Source organism: Pseudophryne corroboree, chromosome 12, assembly GCF_028390025.1.
Source record: "Pseudophryne corroboree isolate aPseCor3 chromosome 12, aPseCor3.hap2, whole genome shotgun sequence".
Lineage (NCBI taxonomy): Eukaryota > Metazoa > Chordata > Amphibia > Anura > Myobatrachidae > Pseudophryne > Pseudophryne corroboree.
This window is the reverse complement of record NC_086455.1, coordinates 46623453-46649898: the sequence shown is the minus strand read 5'-3', so window position 1 is coordinate 46649898 and position 26446 is coordinate 46623453. Positions and strand designations below refer to the sequence as shown.

At 46.9% G+C, this 26446-nt stretch overlaps 1 protein-coding gene across 6 annotated transcripts in view; it reads left to right on the top strand.

The window, feature by feature from the left end:
* TDRD9 (tudor domain containing 9) overlaps positions 1–26446 on the top strand; it is a 561182-nt gene that overhangs the window by 292718 nt on the left and 242018 nt on the right. For all 6 annotated transcript variants that reach the window (XM_063947439.1, XM_063947438.1, XM_063947442.1 and 3 more), the window contains exons 13-15: positions 7235–7339; positions 10748–10845; positions 19223–19354. In XM_063947439.1, the coding sequence (XP_063803509.1) occupies positions 7235–7339; positions 10748–10845; positions 19223–19354 (335 nt within the window). The remainder of the gene's footprint in view (positions 1–7234; positions 7340–10747; positions 10846–19222; positions 19355–26446) is intronic.

The following is a 26446-nucleotide window of genomic DNA, read 5'->3' as shown; positions in this document are numbered from 1 at the left end:
TTTACCAAGGTAATGGCCGAAATGATGATGCTCCTCCGAAAGAAAGGAGTCATAATTATCCCATACTTGGACGATCCCCTTTTAAGGCGAGGTCCAAAGAGCAGTTGCTAGTCAGCGTAGCACTATCTCAGGAAGTGCTGCATCAGCACGGCTGGATTCTGAATATCCCAAAGTCACAGCTGATTCCTGCGAAGCGTCTGCTGTTCTTGGGCATGATTCTGGACACAGAACAGAAGAAGGTGTTTCTCCCGGAAGAGAAGGCCCATGACTTATCATCTCTGGTCAGGGACCTCCTGAAATCAAAGCAGGTCTCGGTGCGTCACTGCACGCGAGTCCTGGGAAAGATGGTGGCTTCTTACGAAGCAATTCCTTTCGGCAGATTCCATGCAAGAATCTTTCAGTGGGATCTGTTGGACAAGTGGTCCGGATCGCATCTCCAGATGCATCGGTTGATCACCCTGTCCCCGAGGGCCAGGGTGTCTTTGCTGTGGTGGCTGTAGAGTGCTCATCTTCTCGAAGGCCGCAGATTCGGCATACAGGACTGGGTCCTGGTGACCACGGATGCAATCCTCCGAGGTTGGGGGGCAGTCACCCAGGGAAGAAACTTCCAAGGACAATGGTCGAGTCAGGAAACTTCCCTACACATAAATATTCTGGAACTAAGGGCCATTTACAATGCCCTGAGTCGAGAAGAATCCCTGCTTCAAAACCAACCAGTTCTGATTCAGTCAGACAACATCACAGCGGTCGCCCATGTAAACCGCCAGGGCAGCACAAGAAGCAGGATGGCAATGGCAGAAGCCACAAGAATTCTTCGATGGGCGGAGAATCACGTGCTAGCACTGGCAGCAGTGTTCATTCCGGGAGTGGACAACTGGGAAGCAGACTTCCTCAGCAGGCACGACCTCCACCCGGGAGAGTGGGGACTTCATCCAGAAGTCTTCAAGATGATTGTACACCGGTGGGAAAGACCACAGGTGGACATGATGGCGTCCCGCCTAAACAAAAAGCTAAAAAGATATTGCGCCAGGTCAAGGGACCCTCAGGCGATAGCTGTGGACGCTCTGGTGACGCCGTGGGTGTACCAGTCGTGTATGTGTTCCCTCCTCTTCCTCTCATACCCAAGGTGCTGAGTACAGTAAGAAAGAGAGGAGTAAGGACAATACTCATCGTTCCGGATTGGCCAAGAAGAACTTGGTACCCAGAACTACAAGAAATGATCTCAGAGGACCCATGACCTCTGCCCCTCAGACAGGACCTGCTACAGCAGGGGCCCTGTCTGTTCCAAGACTTACCGCGGCTGCGTTTGACGGCATGGCGGTTGAACGCCGGATCCTAGCGGAGAAGGGCATTCCAGATGAAGTCATTCCTACGCTGATAAAGGCTAGGAAGGATGTGACAGCAAAACATTATCATCGCATATGGCGAAAATATGTTGCTTGGTGTGAGGCCAGGAAGGCCCCAACGGAAGAATTCCAGCTGGGTCGATTTCTGCACTTCCTACAGGCAGGAGTGACTATGGGCCTAAAATTGGGATCCATAAAAGTCCAGATTTCGGCCCTGTCTATTTTCTTTCAGAAAAAACTGGCTTCACTGCCTGAAGTTCAGACGTTTGTGAAGGGAGTGCTGCATATTCAGCCTCCTTTTGTGCCTCCAGTGGCACCTTGGGATCTGAACGTGGTGTTGGATTTCCTAAAATCACATTGGTTTGAGCCACTTAAGACTGTGGAGTTAAAATATCTCACGTGGAAGGTGGTCATGCTGTTGGCCTTGGCGTCGGCCATGCGGGTGTCAGAGTTAGCGGCTTTGTCGTGTAAAAGCCCATATCTGATTTTCCATATGGACAGGGCAGAACTGAGGTCCCCAGTTTCTCCCTAAGGTGGTATCAGCATTTCATTTGAACCAACCTATTGTGGTGACTGCGGCTACTCGGGACTTGGAGGATTCCAAGTTACAGGACGTAGTCAGGGCCCTGAAAATCTGTTTCCAGGACAGCTAGAGTCAGAAAGACTGACTCGCTATTATCCTGCATGCACCCAACAAGCTGGGTGCTCCTGCTTCGAAGCAGACAATTGCTCGCTGGATCTGTAGCACGATTCAACTTGCACATTCCGCGGCTGGACTGCCGCATCCTAAATCTGTAAAAGCCCATTCCACAAGGAAGGTGGGCTCTTCTTGGGCGGCTGCCCGAGGGGTCTCGGCTTTACAACTTTGCCGAGCTGTTACTTGGTCGGGTTCAAACACTTTTGCAAAATTCTACAAGTTTGATACCCTGGCTGAGGAGGACCTTGAGTTTACTCATTCGGTGCTGCAGAGTCATCCGCACTCTCCCACCCGTTTTGGAGCTTTGGTATAATCCCCATGGTCCTTACGGAGTACCCAGCATCCACTAGGACGTCAGAGAAAATAAGAATTTACTCACCGGTAATTCTATTTCTCGTAGTCCGTAGTGGATGCTGGGAGCCCGTCCCACGTGCGGACTCTATGCAATACATGTATATAGTTATTGCATGACTGAAGTGTTATTGTTTTGAGCCATCTGTTGCTGAGGCTCATTATTGTTTCATACTGTTAACTGGGTTTAGTTATAACAAGTTGTACGGTGTGATTGGAAATCCTTTCCTAGTTATGTCAGCTCTTCTGTGCACCGTTTCCCTAACTGAGGTCTGGAGGAGGAGCATAGAGGGAGGAGCCAGTGCACACCAGATATAGTTCCTAATCTTTCTTTTAAGAGTGCCCAGTCTCCTGCGGAGCCCGTCTATACCCCATGGTCCTTACGGAGTACCCAGCATCCACTACGGACTACGAGAAATAGAATTACCGATGAGTAAATTCTTATTTTTCCCAATGTCCCTCCTTTTCCCCATTTATAATGTGAAAAGCAGAAAGAGAAGTAAGCCATATCTTCCTTAGCCATGGGGGGCATTGGAGAACAGTCCACGGGAATACAGTAGTTGTGCTGTAAGGAGCGGGGCACTAAAGGGTTAATATTCTAACCTCTACTCACAACACAGCAGTTCTTGCCCGTTGTTTGTTACTGGCCACTATGCTGCCCACTTAGGTCACACAGTATTTTTACACTATCATGTCTTACAAAGGGGCTTCCACAGCTACCTGGAAGGAGGGTGCTTCCTTAAGTCCCTTTACTGCAAATTCTGTCATGCTTTCTGCTCTCGTTCATGCTGGTTTGTGTAGTTCCTGCTCTACCACAGAGCTGCAGTCCCATCATCAAGTAGCGAGCCCTCCACCGAAACTGACGTGGGCAGCTAACCTTCCTCAAGCGGTAGCGGAATTGACCAGACAGTTAGCACTCTCCAGACAGTCCCCACAATGTCCTTCAGCAGGGCCACCTTTCTTCCTCCACAACAGCTGATAGATCCACTGTGGGCACAGTCTCTCACTCTGTTCATGGTCTGGTCAAAGTGTCCACTTCTCCACAGATGCTGGATCCAACTATCTGCCTTCGCCCATCTAAATGTGCATCGCCCATGTCCCTTCAGTCAGGCTATGATGGGGCTTTCCCTCTGTTTGAAGATGAGTTTCATGAGTGCAATTGGAAGATCTTCTTGAGGAACATTGGACTCTTGCTACCAGGCTATTCCAATTTTTAATATTCCAGGTTGGGAGGCCTTCTACAGTTCTGCGAGGAATGGTGGTGGAGGAAGACATCAGACTCTTGGGTTCGGAGAGTAGTGAGTCAAAACTATGTTCTTTCAAGGAGCCTTCTCCCTTTCACTTTTTCACTACTGGTATGCCTCTGGATCCCTCCGCAGCGGCAACACTGTCAAAGTGTGTTCATGAGTTTCTTATCCAACTTGTTCCTTGTTGGAAAACTGGATTGTTCTTTCCGGCCAATCTTCAATTTGAAATCACTCAACATGAATCTCCAGGTGCCCAGGTTCAAAATTTAATTTCTACGGTCTTTTCTGCAGTACCTGGAGACCGGAAATTTCCTGCTGTCTCTGGATGTCAGACGCTTACCTACGTGTCTCAGTACACACTCTTGTTGTTCCACAACAAATCAACACAGGTTTCAGACTGACCATTTCAGATTGTAATAAATTTTGGTATAATAAATGCTGCCATGGGTGTAAAGGAAACCCCCAATTCTTATGCTGATATCTTCAATGGTTTTGAAGTTATATGCCTTTTTTAAAGCTGCAATTTTTTTCACGAAAAATGTGCTATTAACGTTTTTTTAACTTGCACTTGTAGTTCACCTAGTTGAGCTAGAGAGTTGGACAATGTCTCATTTTAAACCTCTTTTTATGGTGTTTCATATGATATAACACAGCAGTATGTTTCCATAAAATTAAAAATTCAGCATTTTTCAAAACCAAAGTTGATTTTCTCAAAAAGCCAATATTAAAAATGTATGGGAAAAATCTCAAAAATTGTTCATGCTCTTAATAAACCCCCAATGTTTTTTATTTTGGGATCATGATGGATGACTTGCTATAAGAGCTTTCATTTTTGAGTGATTCATGAAAATTGTATTTAAAAATCAACAAACAATATTTTTTCCAGTTCTTTACATTATAGGAATGCACGTTCCTCTTCAGGTGTGTTTTGGGGACAAAATTCTACAGACAGAGCCTACTCTCACTTCTATGCAGGCATTTAAACTTAAGTGGAAAGATACTCCATGGTTTGGTTTGGGTTAGATGATTTCTTTGTCCCCGGAAGCTCGTCACTCCCTCCTGTCATGGATTCAGGTGTCTTTACTTGGATTAAGGTAATACGTTACTGATCTGTCAGTGGGTGTTTCTTACCACGGATGCTAGTCTCCAGGGCTTGGGACAGTCATTCAGGATGTGACCTTTTAAGATCGCTGGTCGGACTTAGAATCTCGCCTTCCAATAAGCATTTTGGAGCTTCAGGCAATCGACAGGACCCTCTGTCAGATAAGGCCTCTTCAGGGCCTTCTGGTCAAGGTCCGCTCCGATAACTTGACTGCTGTTGCCTTCAGAAATCCTCAAAATGGCACTTGCCAAACTATGCAGGAAGTTGGCAGGATCTTGCGTTGCACAGAGGTTTCTTCCATCACTATCAGCGATTTTCGTCCTGTGTGTTTACAACTGAGAGAACCATTATCTCAGCTGTTAGGATGTCCACCCAGGAAAGTAGTCTCTTCACCAGGAGGTTTTCAGTCAACTGGTGGATCTTTGGGGTCACCTGGTCGTAGACCGGATGGCTCCTTGCCTCAGTCACAAGCTTGCCCCTTTACTGCTCCAGGATGCGGGACCCAGAGGTGCTCTGTGTGGATGTCCCTGCCATTTCTTGGACTTTTCCTTTTACTGTACATCTTTCCACTGATATCCTTTCTGCCCAAGGTGGTACGCAAGATAAAACAAGACTGCGGCACATTCATCATGGTAGCCCCAACTTGGCCTCGCAGGACCCGGCCTGTGTCATCTACCATTACAGCTGTACCTTCTCTCTCGAGGACCATTCCTCCGCCTGGATCTAAAGCGTCTGGCTGTTGAGATAATCCTCCTATGTCCAGGGGTATTTCAGACGCTGTCATCCGTACCATTCTTTCTGCGTGAAAGCAGTCCTCGGCATGAGCATACTACAGGGTTTGGAAAGCATACTGGTGTACTCACCAGATGCTTAGACCTGAAATTGTCTGTCGTCAAACTTTTATCTTTTCTGCAATTGGGTTTAGACTCCTGTCTTTGTCCTCTTTGAAGGTCCAGGTTTTGTCGCTTTCGTTTTAATTTCACGGGCGTTTGGCTACTATCTCTGTGTTTCAGACTTTTCCTCTAGAGAATTCTCTACATTCATCCCCCATTTGTTTCTCTGGTGGACCCATGGGATTTGGGTTCTCAGGGCTCTGCAACATCCTTGGAGTCAGTTGACTTAAAGTGGCTCACGTGGAAAACCATTTTCATTTTGGTGATCTCTCTGGCTGCTGTGTCTCTGTACTAAGTGCTTTATCTCATAGTTTTCCTTTCCTAATTTTTCATTCAGACCGGACGGTGTTCAGTGCTATGAGCACTTTTCTTGCTAAAGTTGTTCCTAAGTTCCGTATAAACCAGGAGATCATTGTTGCATCCTTTCAGCACACTGATGTCCGTCTCCTCTCAACTTCTTGGATGTGGTCCGGGCTCTCTGCATTTATGTGGCATGGTTCAAGGTGTTTCGCTGTTGTGACTTTTAGTTCTCTATTCAGCGATCAAGAGAGGTTAACCTGCAACCAGTCAAACTATTGCTTTGTGGGTTCGGGAAACCATTGGATATGCTTACTCATTGATAGGTCTCCAGGTTGACGCATGGCTTCAGCACAGCAGATCTGCAGAACCGCCACTTGGTCTTCACCCCACACTTTTATTCGTTTTTACAGTTTCGACTCATTCGCCTCTAGTGCAGGAGCATTTCCTCCCTTAGTAGACAGCTTTGGGACGTCCCTGTGGTCTGTACTCAAGTGTATCCCATGGCTTACCTGCTAAATCTGTTTCTATGACGACATGGGAGGACACTGGATGGCCTCCTGTTCGCTCCTGGCAGTGTGATTGTTTGCATCTTGGTGTTTTCTCCTCCTCCTCCTTTCCGCTTCCTCTTGAGCTTTGCTAAACGAAAACTGTCTGGCCTATGCAGGGGGTGGGGTATAGTGGAGGAGGATCCTGGGCTGCCCAAAAAATTAACCATTTAGTTCCCAGCCTCTTCCAGCACATCTATACCCATGGTCTGTACTCCAGTGTCCCCCATGGCATCAGAGAAACAGATTTAGCAGGTGTAAAAGGGGTACTTAAAATAAGGACTCTGTAGGTAGGTGTCTGGGGAATGCAGTGTCTTTTTACTGGCAGCAGTCACTGAAGCACAGCATACTCAGGCTTAAGCTTGGTAACACAGATATAAACAGAAAATAATTACACAAACATAAAAAGTCCTAGCACTCCTTGTGATTAGAACTTGCTGTGCTCTCCAGCCATGGCCAATGTCATCAGTCCCTGGCACTACGAAGACTCCAGCCTACTAACTGGCCTCTAGCAGGCATTGAGGCCTCGTGCAGTGGGTATATTGGGTTTTTCACACCCTCTTCTGCTTCTGACTTCCTGCTGGCTCTGGGTGAAAATCTGCGCTTTTAGCCGTAGCTGTGTATATTTACAGGAAAGAGTCGCTGTAAACTGAAAATGGGATGTTTTTACAGTGTGAATCTAAAATAAAACTATTTTCTTGGAATTATTTGAATACACACTTTATAGTCTAATTGTGTTTGTTTAAATTACAGTCATAGACTTCTGCTTGACAAAAACACTGGTTTGTGATGAAGAGACGAACTATCAGAGTTTGAGGCTCAGCTGGGCATCCAAGACTAACTGTGATCAGAGAAAAGGTACAGTATTCCGGTGTCTGCAGTGACACTAGTTTGGGACTGTCAGACTAGCACAGCCGTGCGTGGCAATGTGTGATAACAGTGCAACCACGTTGGTGAGCTAGCCAGCAGTTGAAACATTTTCGGGAGCAGTTACATATAGTGATGCAAAATGTTTGTTGTGGTTGATTATTTATGGTATCCATTGAAGAACACTGAGCTCATAGTAATATTCTTGGAATCTTCTTAAAATGGTGTGTTACACTGCGCGTTGTTATACTGAAAAGAAGCCATTAGTCGATGGTTAGACTGGCTAGAAATTGTCAGCAACAATACTCAGATTATGGGGTGTATTCAATAACTGTTGGAGGCTGACATCTTGTCGGAAAGACGGCAGCTTCTGACAGAAATAGGTCGGAAGGGGTTCCGACCTATTCAGTAAAAGCTGATTTTTTTCTGACAAATCAGGAATTCCCAACTTGTCAGAAAACACGCGGATCGGCGGAATAGACGCCGATCCACGTGCTTCTGACGGAAATGGGGCCAAATCCGACAGGTTTTGGCCCCCTTTCCGACAAACTCAATCTGACTTGAAAACCAGTTTGATTGAGGTGAGGAGACGAGCAGTGCTGCGGGCGGCATGGTAACTGAAATCAACGGCCAGCGGGGCACTCCTCACTATTAAAAATTGGGGTCCTACCTGTCCTTTTCTGGGTCACAGCGGAATGAAGCTTCTTATTAATGATTCAAATATAAAAGTACAGACTTGATTTGGACACTACAAAAGTGTGGCAGGGGGGAGGGGGGAGATGACAATGCGGCTGGGCTGTGTAGCATACAGGGCACTCTGCACCAGAGCTGTAACTAGACATTTTGCTGCTCTTTGGCAGAAAGTGACTTGGTGTTCCCCCTCCTACTGTATATCCCAAAGCATGGACAGTGCGCGCCTTCGTCGTGCAGCAAAAAGTAGGGGAGTGGCTTTGTGGATAAGGGGCGTGGCCACATAACAGTGCCAATTCACATTACACCACACAGTAGTGCCGCTTATTATTATTATTATTAACAGTTATTTATATAGCGCACACATATCCCTTAGCACTTTACAGAGATTTTTTGGCCATTCACATCAGTCACTGCCCCAGTGGAGCTTACACTCTATATTCCCTACCACATATACACGCACATTCATGCTAGGGTTAGTTTTGTCGGGAGCCAATTAACCTACCAGTATATTTTTGGATTGTGGGAGAAAACCGGAGTACCCGGAGGAAACCCACACAAGTACGGGGAGAATATACAAACTCCACACAGTTAAGGCCATGGTGGGAATCGAACCATGACCTCAGTACTGTGAGGCAGTAATGCTAACCATTACACCATCCGTACTGCCCCGCTTCCCTCTGCTTATACATATTACACCAGGTAGAACCTCCTATACACACTGCGCCAGGTGGAGCACATAATGCACATTGCACCTGGTAGAGCGCGTCATACACATTGCACCAGGTAGAGCGCGTCATACACATTGCACCAGGTAGAGCGCGTCATACACATTGCACCAGGTAGAACGTGTCCTACTCATTGCACCAGGTAGAGCGCATCCTACTCATTGCACCAGGTAGAGCGCGTCCTACTCATTGCACCAGGTAGAGCGCGTCATACACATTGCATCAGGTAGAGCGCGTCATACAAATTGCACCAGGTAGAGCGCGTCATACAGATAGCACCAGGTAGAGCACGTTATACACATTGCACCAGGTAGAGCGCGTCATACACATTGCACCAGGTAGAGCGCGTCATACACATTGCACCAGGTAGAGCGCGTCATACACATTGCACCAGGTAGAGCGCGTCATACACATTGCACCCGGTAGAGCGCGTCATACACATTGCATCAGGTAGAGCGCGTCATACAAATTGCACCTGGTAGAGTGCGTCGTACAGATTGCAGCCACCACCTCAGACCCCAATTCGTCATCCCCCAGACAGCATCGCAGGAACACCCTCCAGCAAGCCCATCCACCACCTCACACACAGCCTGCTGTAGCCTGGTCACACATGCCGCCGGGGAGACACCAGGCTTGGGGTACAGGGCAGATGCCAAGCGGCACTCACCACTGCGGAAGAGGGCGCTGGTGGCACTGTGCCAGGTGAGTGGGGCCACCCTCTGCCAGTGCTGCAGCAGATTCATGGTGCTGGTGGTGGAGCCCAGGGTCAGTGCGCAGTGGGGAGGATTCCAAGTGTGCCGGACCGGCGGGCAATGAGATGGAGGCACTGCAGGCTATGATTGGCTTGAGACTACAGGAGGTGATTGGCTGGGGAAAAAGCCAGTCAGTACCTGTGTGCCGCTGACTGGCTAGTGCGATGACAAAGATTCAGACGAGCGAGTCCTGTGGGAACCACTCATCTTCTGAACGTGGGTCCCAGGTGGCTATTTCGGTATACAATACGCACCATAGCGTGTTTTTACGATCACTGCACTCTGTCTGGTACCAACAATTCTTCCACAGTCAGTCACGTAGATCACATTTCTGGCCAAACGCTGTGAGATCAAACTCAGACAGACCAATTATCTAAAATTGCTATACCCTGTCAGTCTGATGGTGAGTATATTCACTGTCCGATCAGTATGCCAATGATCACATCTGATCAGTGACTCTTTACTTACTAATTTGATAAACTGAAAAATAAGTATATGGCTGTACATCTTTCCTCCATGTGCAACATAGCTGGAGATGCCTAGCGTGATTTTTCTGACAGGTCCCACGCAACTCTGTTAGCGTCAGCCGTCTCTTATTTTTTTGCAGAAAATGCGTCTTTGCACCGCTTTGCCAATAGAACTCGCAAGCAGACTCTGCTGTTTAAAATGATAAAAATATGTGGCATGCCAATATTCTCTGTACGCCTGCAGCTGTGGCTGCATATGAAATCATAGTGTTGTCTAGGAAAACACTATACCATTTAGTTTGCAGATACAGCCGCAGGCGTACACAGTATATAGGCATGCCACATAGTTTTTAATCAGCATAAGCTGTTTGTGCATCCTGTTCACATTATTTTGCAAATAAGATGCATTTTAATGGAAAAGGTCGCACATAAAGATGCTCAGCACTACCCAGTCACGGCATGGCGTGACTGTAACGGCTTTTTAACGTGCTGGGAAGCTGAATGTGTGTGGACACATCTGTACGTTGCAATTAAGCTTCTTGAGGTTAGAATGTTAGCTGTGATTACAAAGTAGTCCTGCCCACGCACCCATCTGGATTACACGGGTTTCTGTAACGTGACGTCTTGAGGTTGGCATTGTCCATCACTGAAGCAGAATCTGCTTTCAGTGTTTTTATGATGTGTACTTTATCATATAGCATACTGTATTTTGTTTATATAAAAAATGTATTGCTCAAATTTGTCACGATTCTAAACTTTCAGGTCGAGCGGGACGTGTTTCAAAAGGATATTGCTACAGGCTTGTGCTGAAGAAGTTTTGGGATAATTTCATGCCTGAAAACATTGCACCAGAAATACTGGTAGGTAAACAATGGAAAACCAATATTATATATATTTAACATTTAAGCTCCCACCTCCTTGTTTTGTGCCATATGGCGCGTTTCCCTTGCTGTGTAGTTTATTTTGTGTAGGGCCTGATAAAAAGGTATACGCACTGCTGATGGCTGACGTAGTGGAACAATTTTTTGCTAGTGTGCATGTGTCCAAGTCGCACTCTGTATGCATCCCCATTGTATCTGTACAGTGTCACAGATGTAATTTCAGGCGCATGCAGAGAGAAGTGTATTGAAGGTGTAGTGGGCAGTAAGAGGGCGTTGTCTTAGCGCACACACAGAGATGGTCCGTATGGGTGTGTATGTGGAAGTGGTTGCGTGACACTTGACCGCTCACGTAGGATACCATAAAGACACAGATAATGCACAACGATGCATGGAACAGGTCACTCGCATCTGTCCTATCTATTGCCTTTTCTCTATCGTCCTAGTGGATGCTGGGGTTCCTGAAAGGACCATGGGGAATAGCGGCTCCGCAGGAGACAGGGCACAAAAAGTAAAGCTTTAGGATCAGGTGGTGTGCACTGGCTCCTCCCCCTATGACCCTCCTCCAAGCCTCAGTTAGATTTTTGTGCCCGGCCGAGAAGGGTGCAATCTAGGTGGCTCTCCTAAAGAGCTGCTTAGAAAAGTTTAGCTTAGGTTTTTTATTTTACAGTGAGTCCTGCTGGCAACAGGATCACTGCAACGAGGGACTTAGGGGAGAAGAAGTGAACTCACCTGCGTGCAGGATGGATTGGCTTCTTGGCTACTGGACATTAGCTCCAGAGGGACGATCACAGGTACAGCCTGGATGGTCACCGGAGCCTCGCCGCCGGCCCCCTTGCAGATGCTGAAACGAGAAGAGGTCCAGAATCGGCGGCAGAAGACTCCTCAGTCTTCTTAAGGTAGCGCACAGCACTGCAGCTGTGCGCCATTTCCTCTCAGCACACTTCACACGGCAGTCACTGAGGGTGCAGGGCGCTGGGAGGGGGGCGCCCTGGGAGGCAAATGAAAACCTTTTTTGGCTAAAAATACCTCACATATAGCCTCCGGGGGCTATATGGAGATATTTAACCCCTGCCAGAATCCGTTAAGAGCGGGAGACGAGGCCGCCGAAAAAGGGGCGGGGCCTATCTCCTCAGCACACAGCGCCATTTTCCCTCACAGAAAGGCTGGAGGGAAGGCTCCCAGGCTCTCCCCTGCACTGCACTACAGAAACAGGGTTAAAACAGAGAGGGGGGGCACTAATTTGGCGTTAGAAATATATAAAAAAGATGCTATAAGGGAAAACACTTATATAAGGTTGTCCCTATATAATTATAGCGTTTTTGGTGTGTGCTGGCAAACTCTCCCTCTGTCTCTCCAAAGGGCTAGTAGGTCCTGTCCTCTATCAGAGCATTCCCTGTGTGTGTGCTGTGTGTCGGTACTTGTGTGTCGACATGTATGAGGACGATGTTGGTGAGGAGGCGGAGCAATTGCCTGTAATGGTGATGTCACTCTCTAGGGAGTCGACACCGGAATGGATGGCTTATTTAGGGAATTACGTGATAATGTCAACACGCGCCAAGGTCGGTTGACGACATGAGACGGCCGACAAACAATTAGTACCGGTCCAGACGTCTCAAAAACACCGTCAGGGGTTTTAAAACGCCCGTTTACTTTAGTCGGTCGACACAGACACAGACAGGGACACTGAATCCAGTGTCGACGGTGAATAAACAAACGTATTCCTTATTAGGGCCACACGTTAAGGGCAATGAAGGAGGTGTTACATATTTCTGATACTACAATTACCACAAAAGAGGGTATTATGTGGGATGTGAAAAAACTACCGTAGTTTTTCCTGAATCAGATAAATTAAATGAAGTGTGTGATGATGCGTGGGTTCCCCCCGATAGAAAATATGGGCGGTATACCCTTTCCCGCCAGAAGTTAGGGCGCGTTGGGAAACACCCCTTAGGGTGGATAAGGCGCTCACACGCTTATCAGAACAAGTGGCGGTACCGTCTATAGATAGGGCCGTCCTCAAGGAGCCAGCTGACAGGAGGCTGGAAAAATATCATAAAAAGTATATACACACATACTGGTGTTATACTGCGACCAGCGATCGCCTCAGCCTGGATGTGCAGAGCTGGGGTGGCTTGGTCGGATTCCCTGACTAAAAATATTGATACCCTTGACAGGGACAGTATTTTATTGACTATAGATCATTTAAAGGATGTATTTCTATATATGCGAGATGCACAGAGGGATATTTGCACTCTGGCATCAAGAGTAAGTGCGATGTCCATATCTGCCAGAAGATGTTTATGGACACGACAGTGGTCAGGTGATGCAGATTCCAAACGGCACAAAGGTGTATTGCCGTATAAAGGAAGAGGAGTTATTTGGGGTCGGTCCATCGGACCTGGTGGCCACGGCAACTGATGGAAAATCCACCGTTTTTACCCTAAGTCACATCTCTGCAGAAAAAGACACCGTCTTTTCAGCTTCAGTCCTTTCGTCCCTATAAGAGTCATATCTGCCCAGGGATAGAGGAAAGGGAAGAAGACTGCAGCAGGCAGCCCATTCCCAGGAACAGAAGCGTTCCACCGCTTCTGACAAGCTCTCAGCATGACGCTGAGACCGTACAGGACCCCTGGATCCTACAAGTAGTATCCCAGGGGTACAGATTGGAATGTCGAGACGTTTCCCCTGCGCAGGCTCCTGAAGTCTGCTTTACCAAGGTCTCCCTCCGACAAGGAGGCAGTATGGGAAAAAATTCACGAGCTGTATTCCCAGCAGGTGATAATTAAATTACCCCTCCTACAACAAGAAAAGGGGTATTATTCCACACTATATTGTGGTACTGAAGCCAGAAGGCTAGGTGAGACCTATTCTAAATCTAAAAAAATTTGAACACTTACAAAGGTTCAAATCAAGATGGAGTCACTCAGAGCAGTGATAACGAACCGGGAAGAAGGGGACTATCTGGTGTCCCGAGACATCAGGGATGCTTACCTCCATGTCCCAAATTTGCTCTTATCACTAAGGGTACCTCAGGTTCGTGGTACAGAACTGTCACTATCAGTTTCAGACGCTGCCGTTTGGATTGTCTACGGCACCCCGGGTCTTTACCAAGGTAATGGCCGAAATGATGGTTCTTCTTCGAAGAAAAGGCGTCTTAATTATCCCTTACTTGGACGATCTCCTGATAAGGGCAAAGTCCAGGGAACAGTTGGAGGTCGGAGTAGCACTATCTCGGATACTGTTACAACAGCAGGGGTGGATTCTAAATATTCCAAAATCGCAGCTGATCCCGACAACAAGTCTCCTGTGCTTAGGGATGATTCTGGACACAGTCCAGAAAAAGGTGTTTCTCCCGGAAGAGAAAGCCAGGGAGTTATCCGAGCTAGTCAGGAACCTCCTAAAATCAGTGCATCATTGCACAAGGGCCATGGTAAAAAAATGGTGACTTCCTTCGAAGCAATTCCAGTCGGCAGATTTCATGCAAGAACTTTTCAGTGGGATCTGCTGGACAAATGGTCCGGATCGCATCTTCAGATGCATCAGCGGATAACCCTATATCCAAGGACAAGGGTGTCTCTCCTGTGGTGGTTACAGAGTGCTCATCTTCTAGAGGGCCGCAGATTCGGCATTCAGTTTTGGATGTTGGTGACCACGGAGGCCAGCCCGAGAGGCTGGGGAGCAGTCACACAAGGAAAAAATTTCCAGGGAGTGTGATCAAGTCTGGAGATTTTTCTCCACATAAATATAGCTAAGGGTAAAATTATAATGCTCTAAGCTTAGCAAGACCTCTGCTTCAAGGTCAGCCGGTATTGATCCAGTGGGATAAAACATCACGGCAGTCGCCCACGTAAATAGACAGGGCGGCACAAGAAGCAGGAGGGCAGTGGCAAAAACTGCAAGGACTTTTCGCTGGGCGGAAAATCATGTGATAGCACTGTCAGCAGTGTTTCATTCCGGGAATGGAAACTGGGAAGCAGACTTCCTCAGTAGGCACGACCTCCACCCGGCAGAGTGGGAACTTCATGGGGAAGTTTTCCACATAATTGTAAACCGTTGGGAATTACCAAAGGTGGACATGATGGCGTCCCGTCTGAACAAAAAACGGGACAGGTATTGCGCCAGGTTAAGAGACCCTCAGGCAATAGCTGTGGACGTTCTGGTAACACCGTGGGTGTACCAGTCGGTGTATGTGTTCCATCCTCTGCTTTTCATACCTAAGGTACTGAGAATTATAAGACGTAGAGGAGTAAGAACTATACTCATGGCTCCGGATTGGCCAAGAAGGACTTGGTACCCGGAACTTCAAGAGATGCTCACAGAGGACTTATGGCCTCTGCCGCTAAGAAGGGACTTGTTTCAGCAAGTACCATGTCTGTTCCAAGACTTACCGCAGCTGCGTTTGACGGCATGGCGGTGGAACGCCGGATCCTAAGGGAAAAGGCATTCAGGAAGAGGTCATTCCTACCCTGGTCAAAGCCAGAAAGGAGGTGACCGCACAACATTATCACCACATGTGGCGAAAATATGTTGCGTGGTGTGAGGCCAGGAAGGCCCCACGAAGAAATTTCAACTCGGTCGATTCCTGCATTTCTTGCAAACAGGAGTGTCTATGGGCCTCAAATTGGGGTCCATTAAGGTTCAAATTTCGGCCCTGTCGATTTTTCTACCAGAAAGAATTGGCTTCAGTTCCTGAAGTCCAGAAGTTTGTCAAGGGAGTATTGCATATACAACCCCCTTTTGTGCCTCCAGTGGCACTGTGGGATCTCAACGTAGTTCTGGGATTCCTCAAAACACATTGGTTTAAAACCAGTCAAATCTGTGGATTTGAAGCATCTCACATGAAAAGTGAACATGCTCTTGGACCTGGCCTGGACCAGGCGAGTGTCAAATTGGTGGTTTTTTTCTCAAAAAAGCCCATATCTGTTTGTCCATTCGGACAGGGCAGAGCTGCGGACTCGTCCCCAGTTCTCTCCCTAAGGTGGTGTCAGTGTTTCACCTGAACCAGCTTATTGGGGTGTCTTGCGCCTACTAGGGACTTGGAGGACTCCAAGTTGCTAGATGTGGTCAGGGCCCTGAAAATATAGGTTCCAGGACGGCTGGAGTCAGGAAAACTGACTTGCTGTTATCCTGTATGCACCCAACAAACTGGGTGCTCTTGCTTTTAAGCAGACTTTTGCTAGTTGGATGTGTAATACAATTCAGCTTGCACATTCTGTGGCAGGCCTGCCACAGCCAAAATATGTAAATGCCCATTCCACAAGGAAGGTGGGCTCATCTTGGGCGGCTGCCCGAGGGGTCTCGGCTTTACAACTTTGCCGAGCGGCTATTTAGTCAGGGGCAAACACGTTTGTAAAATCCTACAAATTTGATACCCTGGCTAAGGAGGACCTGGAGTTCTCTCATTCGGTGCTGCAGAGTCATCCGCACTCTCCCGCCCGTTTGGGAGCTTTGGTATAATCCCCATGGTCCTTTCAGGAACCCCAGCATCCACTAGGACGATAGAGAAAATAAGAATTTACTTACCGATAATTCTATTTCTCGGAGTCCGTAGTGGATGCTGGGCGCCCATCCCAAGTGCGGATTATCTGCATTACTTGTACATAGTTACAAAAATCGGGTTATTATTGTTGTGAGCCATCCTTTCAGAGGCTCCGCTGTTATCATACTGTTAACTGGGTTCAGATCACAGGTTGTACAGTGTGATTGGTGTGGCTGGTATGAGTCTTACCCGGGATTCATAAATCCTTCCTTATTGTGTACGCTCGTCCGGGCACAGTACCTAACTGAGGCTTGGAGGAGGGTCATAGGGGGAGGAGCCAGTGCACACCACCTGATCCTAAAGCTTTACTTTTTGTGCCCTGTCTCCTGCGGAGCCGCTATTCCCCATGGTCCTTTCAGGAACCCCAGCATCCACTACGGACTCCGAGAAATAGAATTATCGGTAAGTAAATTCTTATTTTTACACTCTGCATATTTTGCGTCTTTGTTTACAAGTCACAGATTAGGCATAGGAATGTATGGCACTGGTCACTCTCATCGGACATTTGTTTTACCTTTTTACCCTAGATTTTGTAATGTATCCTCAATTTGCTACTTATGCCTTAATTTTGTGCTTTAGCTTATAAGGGTTTATTCAGCACAACATGCAGTCACGCAGTTGACTAATGTTTTTAGGACTGCGTACCTGTCAGGGCTGCAGTGCACATGTGCTGCAATGTCATTGCAACCCTGGTTGCAGTGCCCTGGACACAGCAGTGTGATAGGCTGTGGCCTGCTTGGAGGAGGAGAGGAGTGTTGCAGCCACTTACTGCGTATTCTGATGCGGATGTGGTGACCGATGGGATTTGGTGGCCGTTCTGAGTAAACGTCGGGTTTCTTGGATGGCCGATTCTGCGTATGATTGCGGTGGTGATTCGGTGCGGCGTCTTCTGACACACTGAATCAGAGACACCACAGGTAGGAGCTTTCATGGATCATTTTTATTAGAGTAATCCCATAGCTATTAATATCAATACGGGATCTATTATTACAGTTGGCATCAAGTTTATGCGCAGTATACCATACCAATATGCTCTATGGTATACTGGATTTAATATGTACTGTATATGTAAAAATAAGTTTTAAATAAAAGCGTGTTAGAGGAGTTATAAAAAGATGTTTTTGCCCTAATTCAGTTATAACAAAAATAATTGCAGGTTTTTTGGGGGGGATTTATTTTTAGCCAGTTAAGTGGTTAAGAATGTATAAAGTTGTCAGTCATAAAGGAATGGTGGTGAAGTGGAATGGGTGAAAAGATGTGCCCGTACAGTGGTTCCAAAATTTAGGCCTCAAGTTACCCTACAGCTGGGGGTACGCACTGGAGCGATATCTGGCCAATTTGCTGTTTTGTCGTTTGGTGTGTACGGGTGATTACGCGTTAGTGACGGACACTCGGTTTTATGTTCTCCACCTCAAACCTAGGGATATTGCTAGCAACCTTATTAATGCTAATGAAGAATGGAACATGATTGTTACGTCCTTCATTAAACTCGTTCCAGTGTGTACACTCAATCTGTTCTCAAGGGCATTCATTACGATGTCGTAACGAATGCCCGCCACCCCTCCAGTGTGTACCCAGTTTAACATTTCAAGTTTTAAAGATATCTATGGCTCAGCACAGATGATTAAATTATATTGGCTGTAGTACTAATTAAGTCACCTGTGACCAAGCATAGATATATTTAAAACCTGGACTATTAGGGTGCCTTGAGGAACGAGTTGGGGAACCTCTGGAGTAGTATGTTAGGGTTTGGGGTAGATATTTCGGCTCACGGAATGCCAGCTGCCAGGATCCCGACAGCAGCATACCATAGCGAGTCCTCTCGTGGGTTCACTGGGCTTGCCACGCTTCGGGCCTGGCAGAGCTTTGATTGCCACGGGTTTGATTTCCCCTTGGTTGGTGGCGTGGACCCACCACCCAAGTAGGAATATCGGGGGCGGACGGGATTCCAGCATCGGGAGCCTGAATGCCGGGATCTTGACAGCCGGTATATTAACTACATCCTGTATGTTAGAGCTGGTTTGGATTCAAACAGAGTAATTAATATATGTGAACCAGAAAGGAAATAAAAGCACTGATTTGTTTTTGATGGTATAGGTTCCCAGGAATTCAGGGACCTTGTTTATACTCGTAGAAGTGTTAACTACAGTAAATAAAAACTACAATAGTGTAGTACTTTATTGTAGTTAGAAACAAGTTTATGTGGAAATAATAGGTAATGCTCCAGATATAATAACAGAATATAAATGTGTATTCTTAGCATTTACTCTGGTGGTTGGTCTGTGGTGGGTGTGTTCTTGGCAATATTATTCATATGGTGGAAGGAAAATAAATTCTCCATAGTGTATTTTAGACACAATTTAATTATAAAATAAAAAATCCCTAAACAAACACAGGTTTATCACTCAAACAATAAGCAAATAATAAAGCTTATCTGGATAGGAGGTATATCACTTGGTTGTAACCTTAACAATCCTAATAAGTAATAGTCTCAAACTTGGTCCAATCACTAAAATATTCAGTCACATACAGTACATGTCGTCGGGGAAAAAACAGAATTCGACTGTGTATGTTTTGTTTCCTTGTAGGGATTGATGTGAATGTTTTATGTAGTTTCCGTAAGTAATGGATGATAATAAACCCAGATAAATGTATTTAAATAACTCTTTGTTTGGCAAGCATTTTTAACAAAACTATTACAAATACAACAAAACAATTGGTGAAAAAATATATTATCATTTTTGTTTTTTTAAACAACCGTATTATTCCACTGAAACCACCTACATGACCCTTTCTTGTCATTGTTATGTCCTTCAGCGAACCCCTTTGGGAAGCACAATTTTGAAGGTGAAAATTCTTGACATGGGTGAGCCTAGAGCATTGCTTGCTACAGCTCTCTCCCCTCCTAATGCTTATGACATTGAACGCAACATACTTTTGCTCAAGGAGGTAAGTGTCTATTTATGTCAAGAGTTTCTCAAATCAAAGACTCTTGTAGAGTTTAAATAATCTTTTTTGGAAATCATGAATACATCTTATGTATGTTAATAATTTTGAGAAACACAGATAACGATTATGAAAGTGACTCCTCCCTAAATAAAAGGAATCTTATAATCTGATGGACTAGACACTAGTATGTGGATCTCAAAGTGTCTTGGCTTTTTAAGAGAAATCCATTAATATAATAATTTGTTTTAAAGACTAATGTCCAAATTCCCCTGCCAGCTGGCTAGTGCGTCCTTCAATGGTGTAACAGCTAAGGGGCTATTAGCAATCCAGCAAAAGATACCTTAAAACAGTGGTTTCCAAACTTTTTTGAATCACGGCGCCCTAGAATATCAGAATTTTTTTTCACGGCACCCCTAGGCCAAAAATTTCTTATCGAGAAATTTAGAAAGAAATATTACATTAAGTAGATTGCGTTTATATGTCATCCTTAGGGTCAGTTGTGTGGTGAGGGACAAGATTTGCTTCTGTTTGGCCACATATTTTATGACTGGCAGCCACCAACACTGGTTTTGCCTATTATATTGACCATGAATAATTTGAATTGGTCCTGGAACACCAACTCAGGGCACCCCTGCAAGTACCCCGAGGCACCCAGGGAGCCACGGCACACAGTTTGGGAACCTCTGCCTTAAAAGATGAAATTGCTAAAATAGCTTAACTGACTTGTGTACTTATCGAATTGAATGGGTCCCTCTTCTTTCACTCTCGCACAGTTCCCTTGCTTGTTAAACCTGCCTAACGTTATGTTGCTCTGGAATCTCTAGTTTGCTCATGATAAGCCGAATCTCCATCAAGAAGACTGTGTGAGAGTGTGAACTGGTAGCTGACATGCAAGCTAGAACAGTACCTCATACATTTATGAGAGTCCCGACCTGTTTGTTAAGGGTTTGAGTACTTTGGCAGTCTGATTTAATTGGAACCAGGCTGGAAAATGTATATTTTTGTCAAGTGTAAGTTGGCAACCATTTATGATAGAGGAGGCTGCTGTCTGTAATCTGCAGAGCACAGTTATCTGTAGAGAAGACTAGACTATAAACCAGAGGTTCTCAAACTCGGTCCTCGGGGGCCCACACAGTGCATGTTTTACAGGTCTCCTCACAGAATCACAAGTGAAATAATTAGCTCCACCTGTGGACCTTTTAAAATGTCAGTGAGTAATTAATACACCTGTGCACCTGCTGGGTTACCTGCAAAACATGCACTGTGTGGGCCCACGAGGACCAAGTTTGAGAACCTCTGCTATAAACAAATAATCTGTTTCATATTACTACTCAAAAAACAGTTTTGTCATTTTCCAAATGTTTCAACCGTGTTAATACAGATAGCAGCAAAGGCACTATCATTTTTAGGATTTTCTGCTACGGGGTACACTGGGCTCCACAAGGATTAACATCGGGGTGTAGAGTAGGATCTTGATCCGAGGCACCAACAGGCTCAAAGCTTTGACTGTTCCCAAGATGCACAGCGCTGCCTCCTCTTTAAACCCGCCTACGTGCACAGGAGCTCAGTTTGTAAGTTGGTGCCATGCAGTAAGCAGACAGTCCAGGCGGGCTGCCTTTTGCAGCCCATTTATAGCTTAATTTGAAGGAAGAAGAAAAGAATACTTTCAAGACTTGAAGGGCTGCAGCGTTTAATGTCAGACATACTTTGCTGCAGTTCCATCACCCCCAGTGACGCTGTATACTCCCGCGCCGTGGTTGCCGGGTAACTACAGCGGAGGCTCCGGTGTACTGTACTTCCGGTTAGTCACACACACCCGCTGCTGCCCTCCATGATCGCGTGGCCGCAGGTAAATGGGGAGGTAAGGGGTCTCTTTGGCCGCTATTTACCGCGATCCGGCACAGCCGTGCGCGCGCTGACGTGGACACTGTTACTGGGCAGCCGCTCCACTAGCCACCAGGGACACTGGGCATAGGTGGGGGTTTTTCCCTCTAATAAAACCCTGTTTTTCATAGCCCGCAGCGCTCAGTGGGGAAGCCAGCAGGGGGAGAATGCCTAACCTGTAGCCCCTCCCCCAGCCCCAGGGTGCCATTTCTGTGAATGTTCCTGCCCTGGAGCTGCATATCTTTCCCTCACTCCCTGTCAGCAGCCATCACAACAGAACTGAGCTGTTCCTGGGATTGCTGGGGCAAATCCTCCTTTGTAAAGCCACCTGATTGCCGGCGCAGTGCATTTTACAGGACACTTAAGTATTCTACCTGTCACTTGGACAGTATTGGTTAAGATTGAGTGCATACATTCAGGGCTATGTGGTGCAAACACCCTGTGATATACATCCAGTATCTACTGTGCTTTGTTATATCTATGGTTAACATATATAGCTATACTGAGTATTACTTTGCATTGCTAGTCCAGTGCAGTTTTATGGTGCATAATTTCTGCATGGTACGCTTGTGACTATATATGTGTGTGTGCATGTAGCTGCTGCGTGGCTGCCATATCGGGTATTTCACTCAGCATGCTTCTCCTATGTTCTATAACCTGAGGGGGCCAAGTGTCCCAGGTTTTCTGTATAATATAGGTTTCTCTGACGTCCTAGTGGATGCTGGGAACTCCGTAAGGACCATGGGGAATAGCGGCTCCGCAGGAGACAGGGCACATCTAAAGAAAGCTTTAGGATCATCTGGTGTGCACTGGCTCCTCCCCCTATGACCCTCCTCCAAGCCTCAGTTAGATTTTCTGTGCCCGACGAGAAGGGTGCACACTAGGGGCTCTCCTGAGCTCTTTGTGAAAGTTTTAGTTTAGGTTTATTATTTTCAGTGAGACCTGCTGGCAACAGGCTCACTGCATCGAGGGACTATGGGGAGAAGAAGCGAACTCACCTGCGTGCAGAGTGGATTGGGCTTCTTAGGCTACTGGACATTAGCTCCAGAGGGACGATCACAGGTTCAGCCTGGATGGGTCACCGGAGCCGCGCCGCCAGCCCCCTTACAGAGCCAGAAGAGCGAAGAGGTCCGGAAAAATCGGCGGCAGAAGACTTTCCTGTCTTCAGATAAAGGTAGGCGCACAGCACCGCAGCTGTGCGCCATTGCTCTCAGCACACTTCACACTCCGGTCACTGAGGGTGCAGGGCGCTGGGGGGGCAGCGCCCTAAGACGCAATAAATCGATAGAAAACCTTTTATGGCTAAAATAAATGCATCACATATAACTCCTGGGCTATATGGATGCATTTAACCCCTGCCAAAACATACAAGAAAACGGATGATAGGCTCCGCCCCTTTCTCGGCGTCCTTATCTCCTCAGCACACTGGCGCCATTTTCCCTCACAGCTCAGTTGGAGGGAAGCTCCCTGGCTCTCCCCTGCAGTCACTACACTACAGAAAGGGGTTAAAAAAGAGAGGGGGGCACAAATTAGGCGCAGTATAAACAATACAGCAGCTATAAAGGGAAAAACACTTATATAAGGTTATCCCTGTATATATATATAGCGCTCTGGTGTGTGCTGGCAAACTCTCCCTCTGTCTCCCCAAAGGGCTAGTGGGGTCCTGTCCTCTATCAGAGCATTCCCTGTGTGTGTGCTGTGTGTCGGTACGTTTGTGTCGACATGTATGAGGAGAAAAATGATGAGGAGACGGAGTAGAGTGTCTGTAATAGTGTTGTCACCCCCTGGGGGGTCGACACCTGAGTGGATGTACTGTTGAAATTGCGTGACAGTGTCAGCTTTGTATAAAAGACAGTGGTTGACATGAGACAGCCGGCTACTCAGCTTGTGCATGTCCAGACGTCTCATACAGGGGCTCTAAAGCGCCCGTTACCTCAGATACAGACGCCGACACGGATACTGACTCCTGTGTCGACGGTGAAGAGACAACCGTGATTTCCAATAGGGCCACACATTGCATGATTGAGGCAATGGAAAAAGTTTACACTCTTCTGATAATATAAATACCACCAAAAAAAGGGGTATTATGTTTGGTGAGGAAAAACTTCCTGTAGTTTTCCTGAATCTGAGAAATAAAATGAGGTGTGTGATGATGCGTGGGTTTCCCCCCGATAACAATTGATAATTTCTAAAAAGTTATTGGCAGTATACCTTTTCCCGCCAGAGGTTAGGGTGCGTTGGGAAACACCCCCTAGGGGGGATAAGGCGCTCACACGCTTGTACAAGGGCTCTACCCTCTCTGGAGATGGCCGCCCTTAAGGATCCTGCTGATAGAAAGCAGGAGGGTATCCTAAAATGTATTTACACACATACTGGTGTTATACTGTGACCAGCAATCGCCTCAGCCTGGATGTGCAGTGCTGGGTTGGCGTGGTCGGATTCCCTGACTGGAAATATGATATCCTAGATAAGGACAGTATATTATTGCCTATAGAGCAATTAAAAGATGCATTTCTATATATGCATGATGCACAGCGGAATATTTGCCGACTGGCATCAAGTATAAGTGCGTTGTCCAATTATACCAGTAAAGTGGTCAGGTGATGCGGATTCCAAACGGCATTTGGAAGTATTGCCTTAAAAGAGGGGATGTACCCCAGGTCGCCTCTCAAAATAAGACGCCGTATTATCAGGCGCAGGCCTGGTTGGCAAGCGGACAAAAGGGTTCCTCTTTTCTGCTCGTGACAGAGGGAGAGGAAAATGGCTGCAGAGATCAGCCAGTTCCAAGGAACAGAAACTCTTTTCCGCCTCTGCCAAGCCCTCAGTATGACGCTAGGGCTTTACAAGTTCAGGCACGGTGGGGTCCCGTTCTCAATGAATTTCAGTGCGCAGTGGGCTCACTCGCAAGTAGACCCCTGGATCCTTCTGGTAATATTTCAGGGGTACAAATTGAAATTCGAGACGTATCCCCCTCGCCGTTTCCAAAGGTCTGTTTTACCGACGTCTCCCGCTGACAGGGAGGCAAGTTTGGAAACCATTCACAAGCTGTATTCCCAGCAGGTGATAATCAAGGTACCCCTCCTGCAACAGGGAACGGGGTATTATTCCACACTATTGTGGTACCGAAGCCAGACGGCTCGGGGAGACCGATTTTAAAATCTAAAATCTAAAATCTTTGAACACTTGCATACAGAGGTTCAAATTCAAAATTGAGTCACTCAGAGCAGTGATTGCAAACCTGGAAGAAGGGGACTACATGATGTCTCGGGACATCAAGGATGCTTACCTTCAGGTCAAAATTTACCCTTCTCACCAAGGGTATTTCAGGTTATGGTACAAAACTGTCACTATCAGTTCGGACGCTGCCGTAGGGATGGTCCACGGCACCCCGGGTCTTTACTGAAGTAATGACCGTAATGATGATATTCCTTCGAAGGAAGGGAATTTTAGTTATCCGTTACTTGGACGATTCCCTGATAAGGGTAAGATCCAGGGAACAGTTGGAGATCGGTGTAACACTATATCAGGTAGTGTTGCGGCAGCACGATTGGATTCTCAATATTCCAAAATCGCAGCTGGTTCCGACGTCTTGTCTTCTGTTCCTAGGGATGATCCTGGACACAGTCCAGAAAGAAGGTGTTTCTCCCGGAGGAGAAAGCCAGGGAGTTATCCGAGCTAGTCAGGAACCTCCTAAAACCGAACCAAGTCTCAGTGCATCAATGCACAAGGGTTCTGGGTAAAAATGGTGGCTTCCTACGAAGCAATCCCATTCGGCAGATTCCACGCAAGACTTTCCAGTGGAACCTACTGGACAAATGGTCCGGGTCGCATCTTCAGATGTTTCAGCGGATAACCCTGTCACCGGAGACAAGGGTATCCCTCCTGTGGTGGTTGCAGAGTGCTCATCTTCTAGAGGGCCGCAGATTCGGCATTCGGGACTGGGTCCTGGTGGCCACGGATGCCAGCCTGCGAGGCTGGGGAGCAGTCACACAGGGAAGGAATTTCCAGGGCTTATGGTCAAGCCTGGAGACATCTCTTCATATAAACATTCTGGAACTAAGGGCCATTACAATGCCCTAAGTCAAGCGAAACCCCTGCTTCAGGGTCAGGCGGTATTGATCCAATCGGACAACATCACGTCAGTCGCCCACGTAAACAGACAGGGCGGCACGGGAAGCAGGGGGGCAATGGCAGAAGCTGCAAGGATTCTTCGCTGGGCGGAAAATCATGTGATAGCACTGTCAGCAGTGTTCATTCCGGGAGTGGACAACTGGGAAGCAGACTTCCTCAGCAGACACGACCTTCACCCGGGAGAGTGGGGACTTCACCCAGAAGTCTTCCACCTGATTGTAAACCGTTGGGAAAAACCAAAGGTGGACATAATGGCGTCCCGTCTAAACAAAAAACTAGACAGATATTGCGCCAGGTCAGGGGACCCTCAGGCAATAGCGGTGGACGCTCTGGTAACACCGTGGGTGTACCAGTCAGTGTATGTGTTCCCTCCTCTGCCTCTCATACCAAAAGTACTGAGAATCATAAGAAGGAGAGGAGTAAGAACTATACTCGTGGTTCCGGATTGGCCAAGAAGGACTTGGTATCCGGAACTTCAAGAGATGCTCACGGACGAACCGTGGCCTCTACCTCTAAGAAAGGACCTGCTCCAGCAGGGGCCTTGTCTGTTCCAAGACTTACCGCTGCTGCGTTTGACGGCTTGGCGGTTGAACGCCGGATCCTGAAGGAAAAAGGCATGCCAGATGAAGTCATCCCTACCCTGGTCAAGGCCAGGAAGGACGTAACCGCAAAACATTATCACCGCATTTGGCGAAAATATGTTGCGTGGTGGGAGGCCAAGAAGGCCCCTACAGAGGAATTTCAACTGGGTCGTTTCCTCCATTTCCTGCAAACAGGACTGTCTATGGGACTAAGATTAGGGCCCATTAAGGTTCAAATTTCGGCCCTGTCGATTTTCTTCCAAAAGGAACTGGCTTCAGTGCCTGAAGTTCAGACATTTGTAAAAGGGATACTGCATATACAGCCTCCTTTTGTGCCTCCAGTGACACCTTGGGATCTCAATGTTGTGTTGAGTTTCCTAAAGTCACATTGGTTTGAACCACTCACCACTGTGGACTTAAAATATCTCACATGGAAGGTGACGATGCTGTTAGCCCTGGCTTCAGCCAGGCGTGTGTCAGAACTGGCGGCTTTATC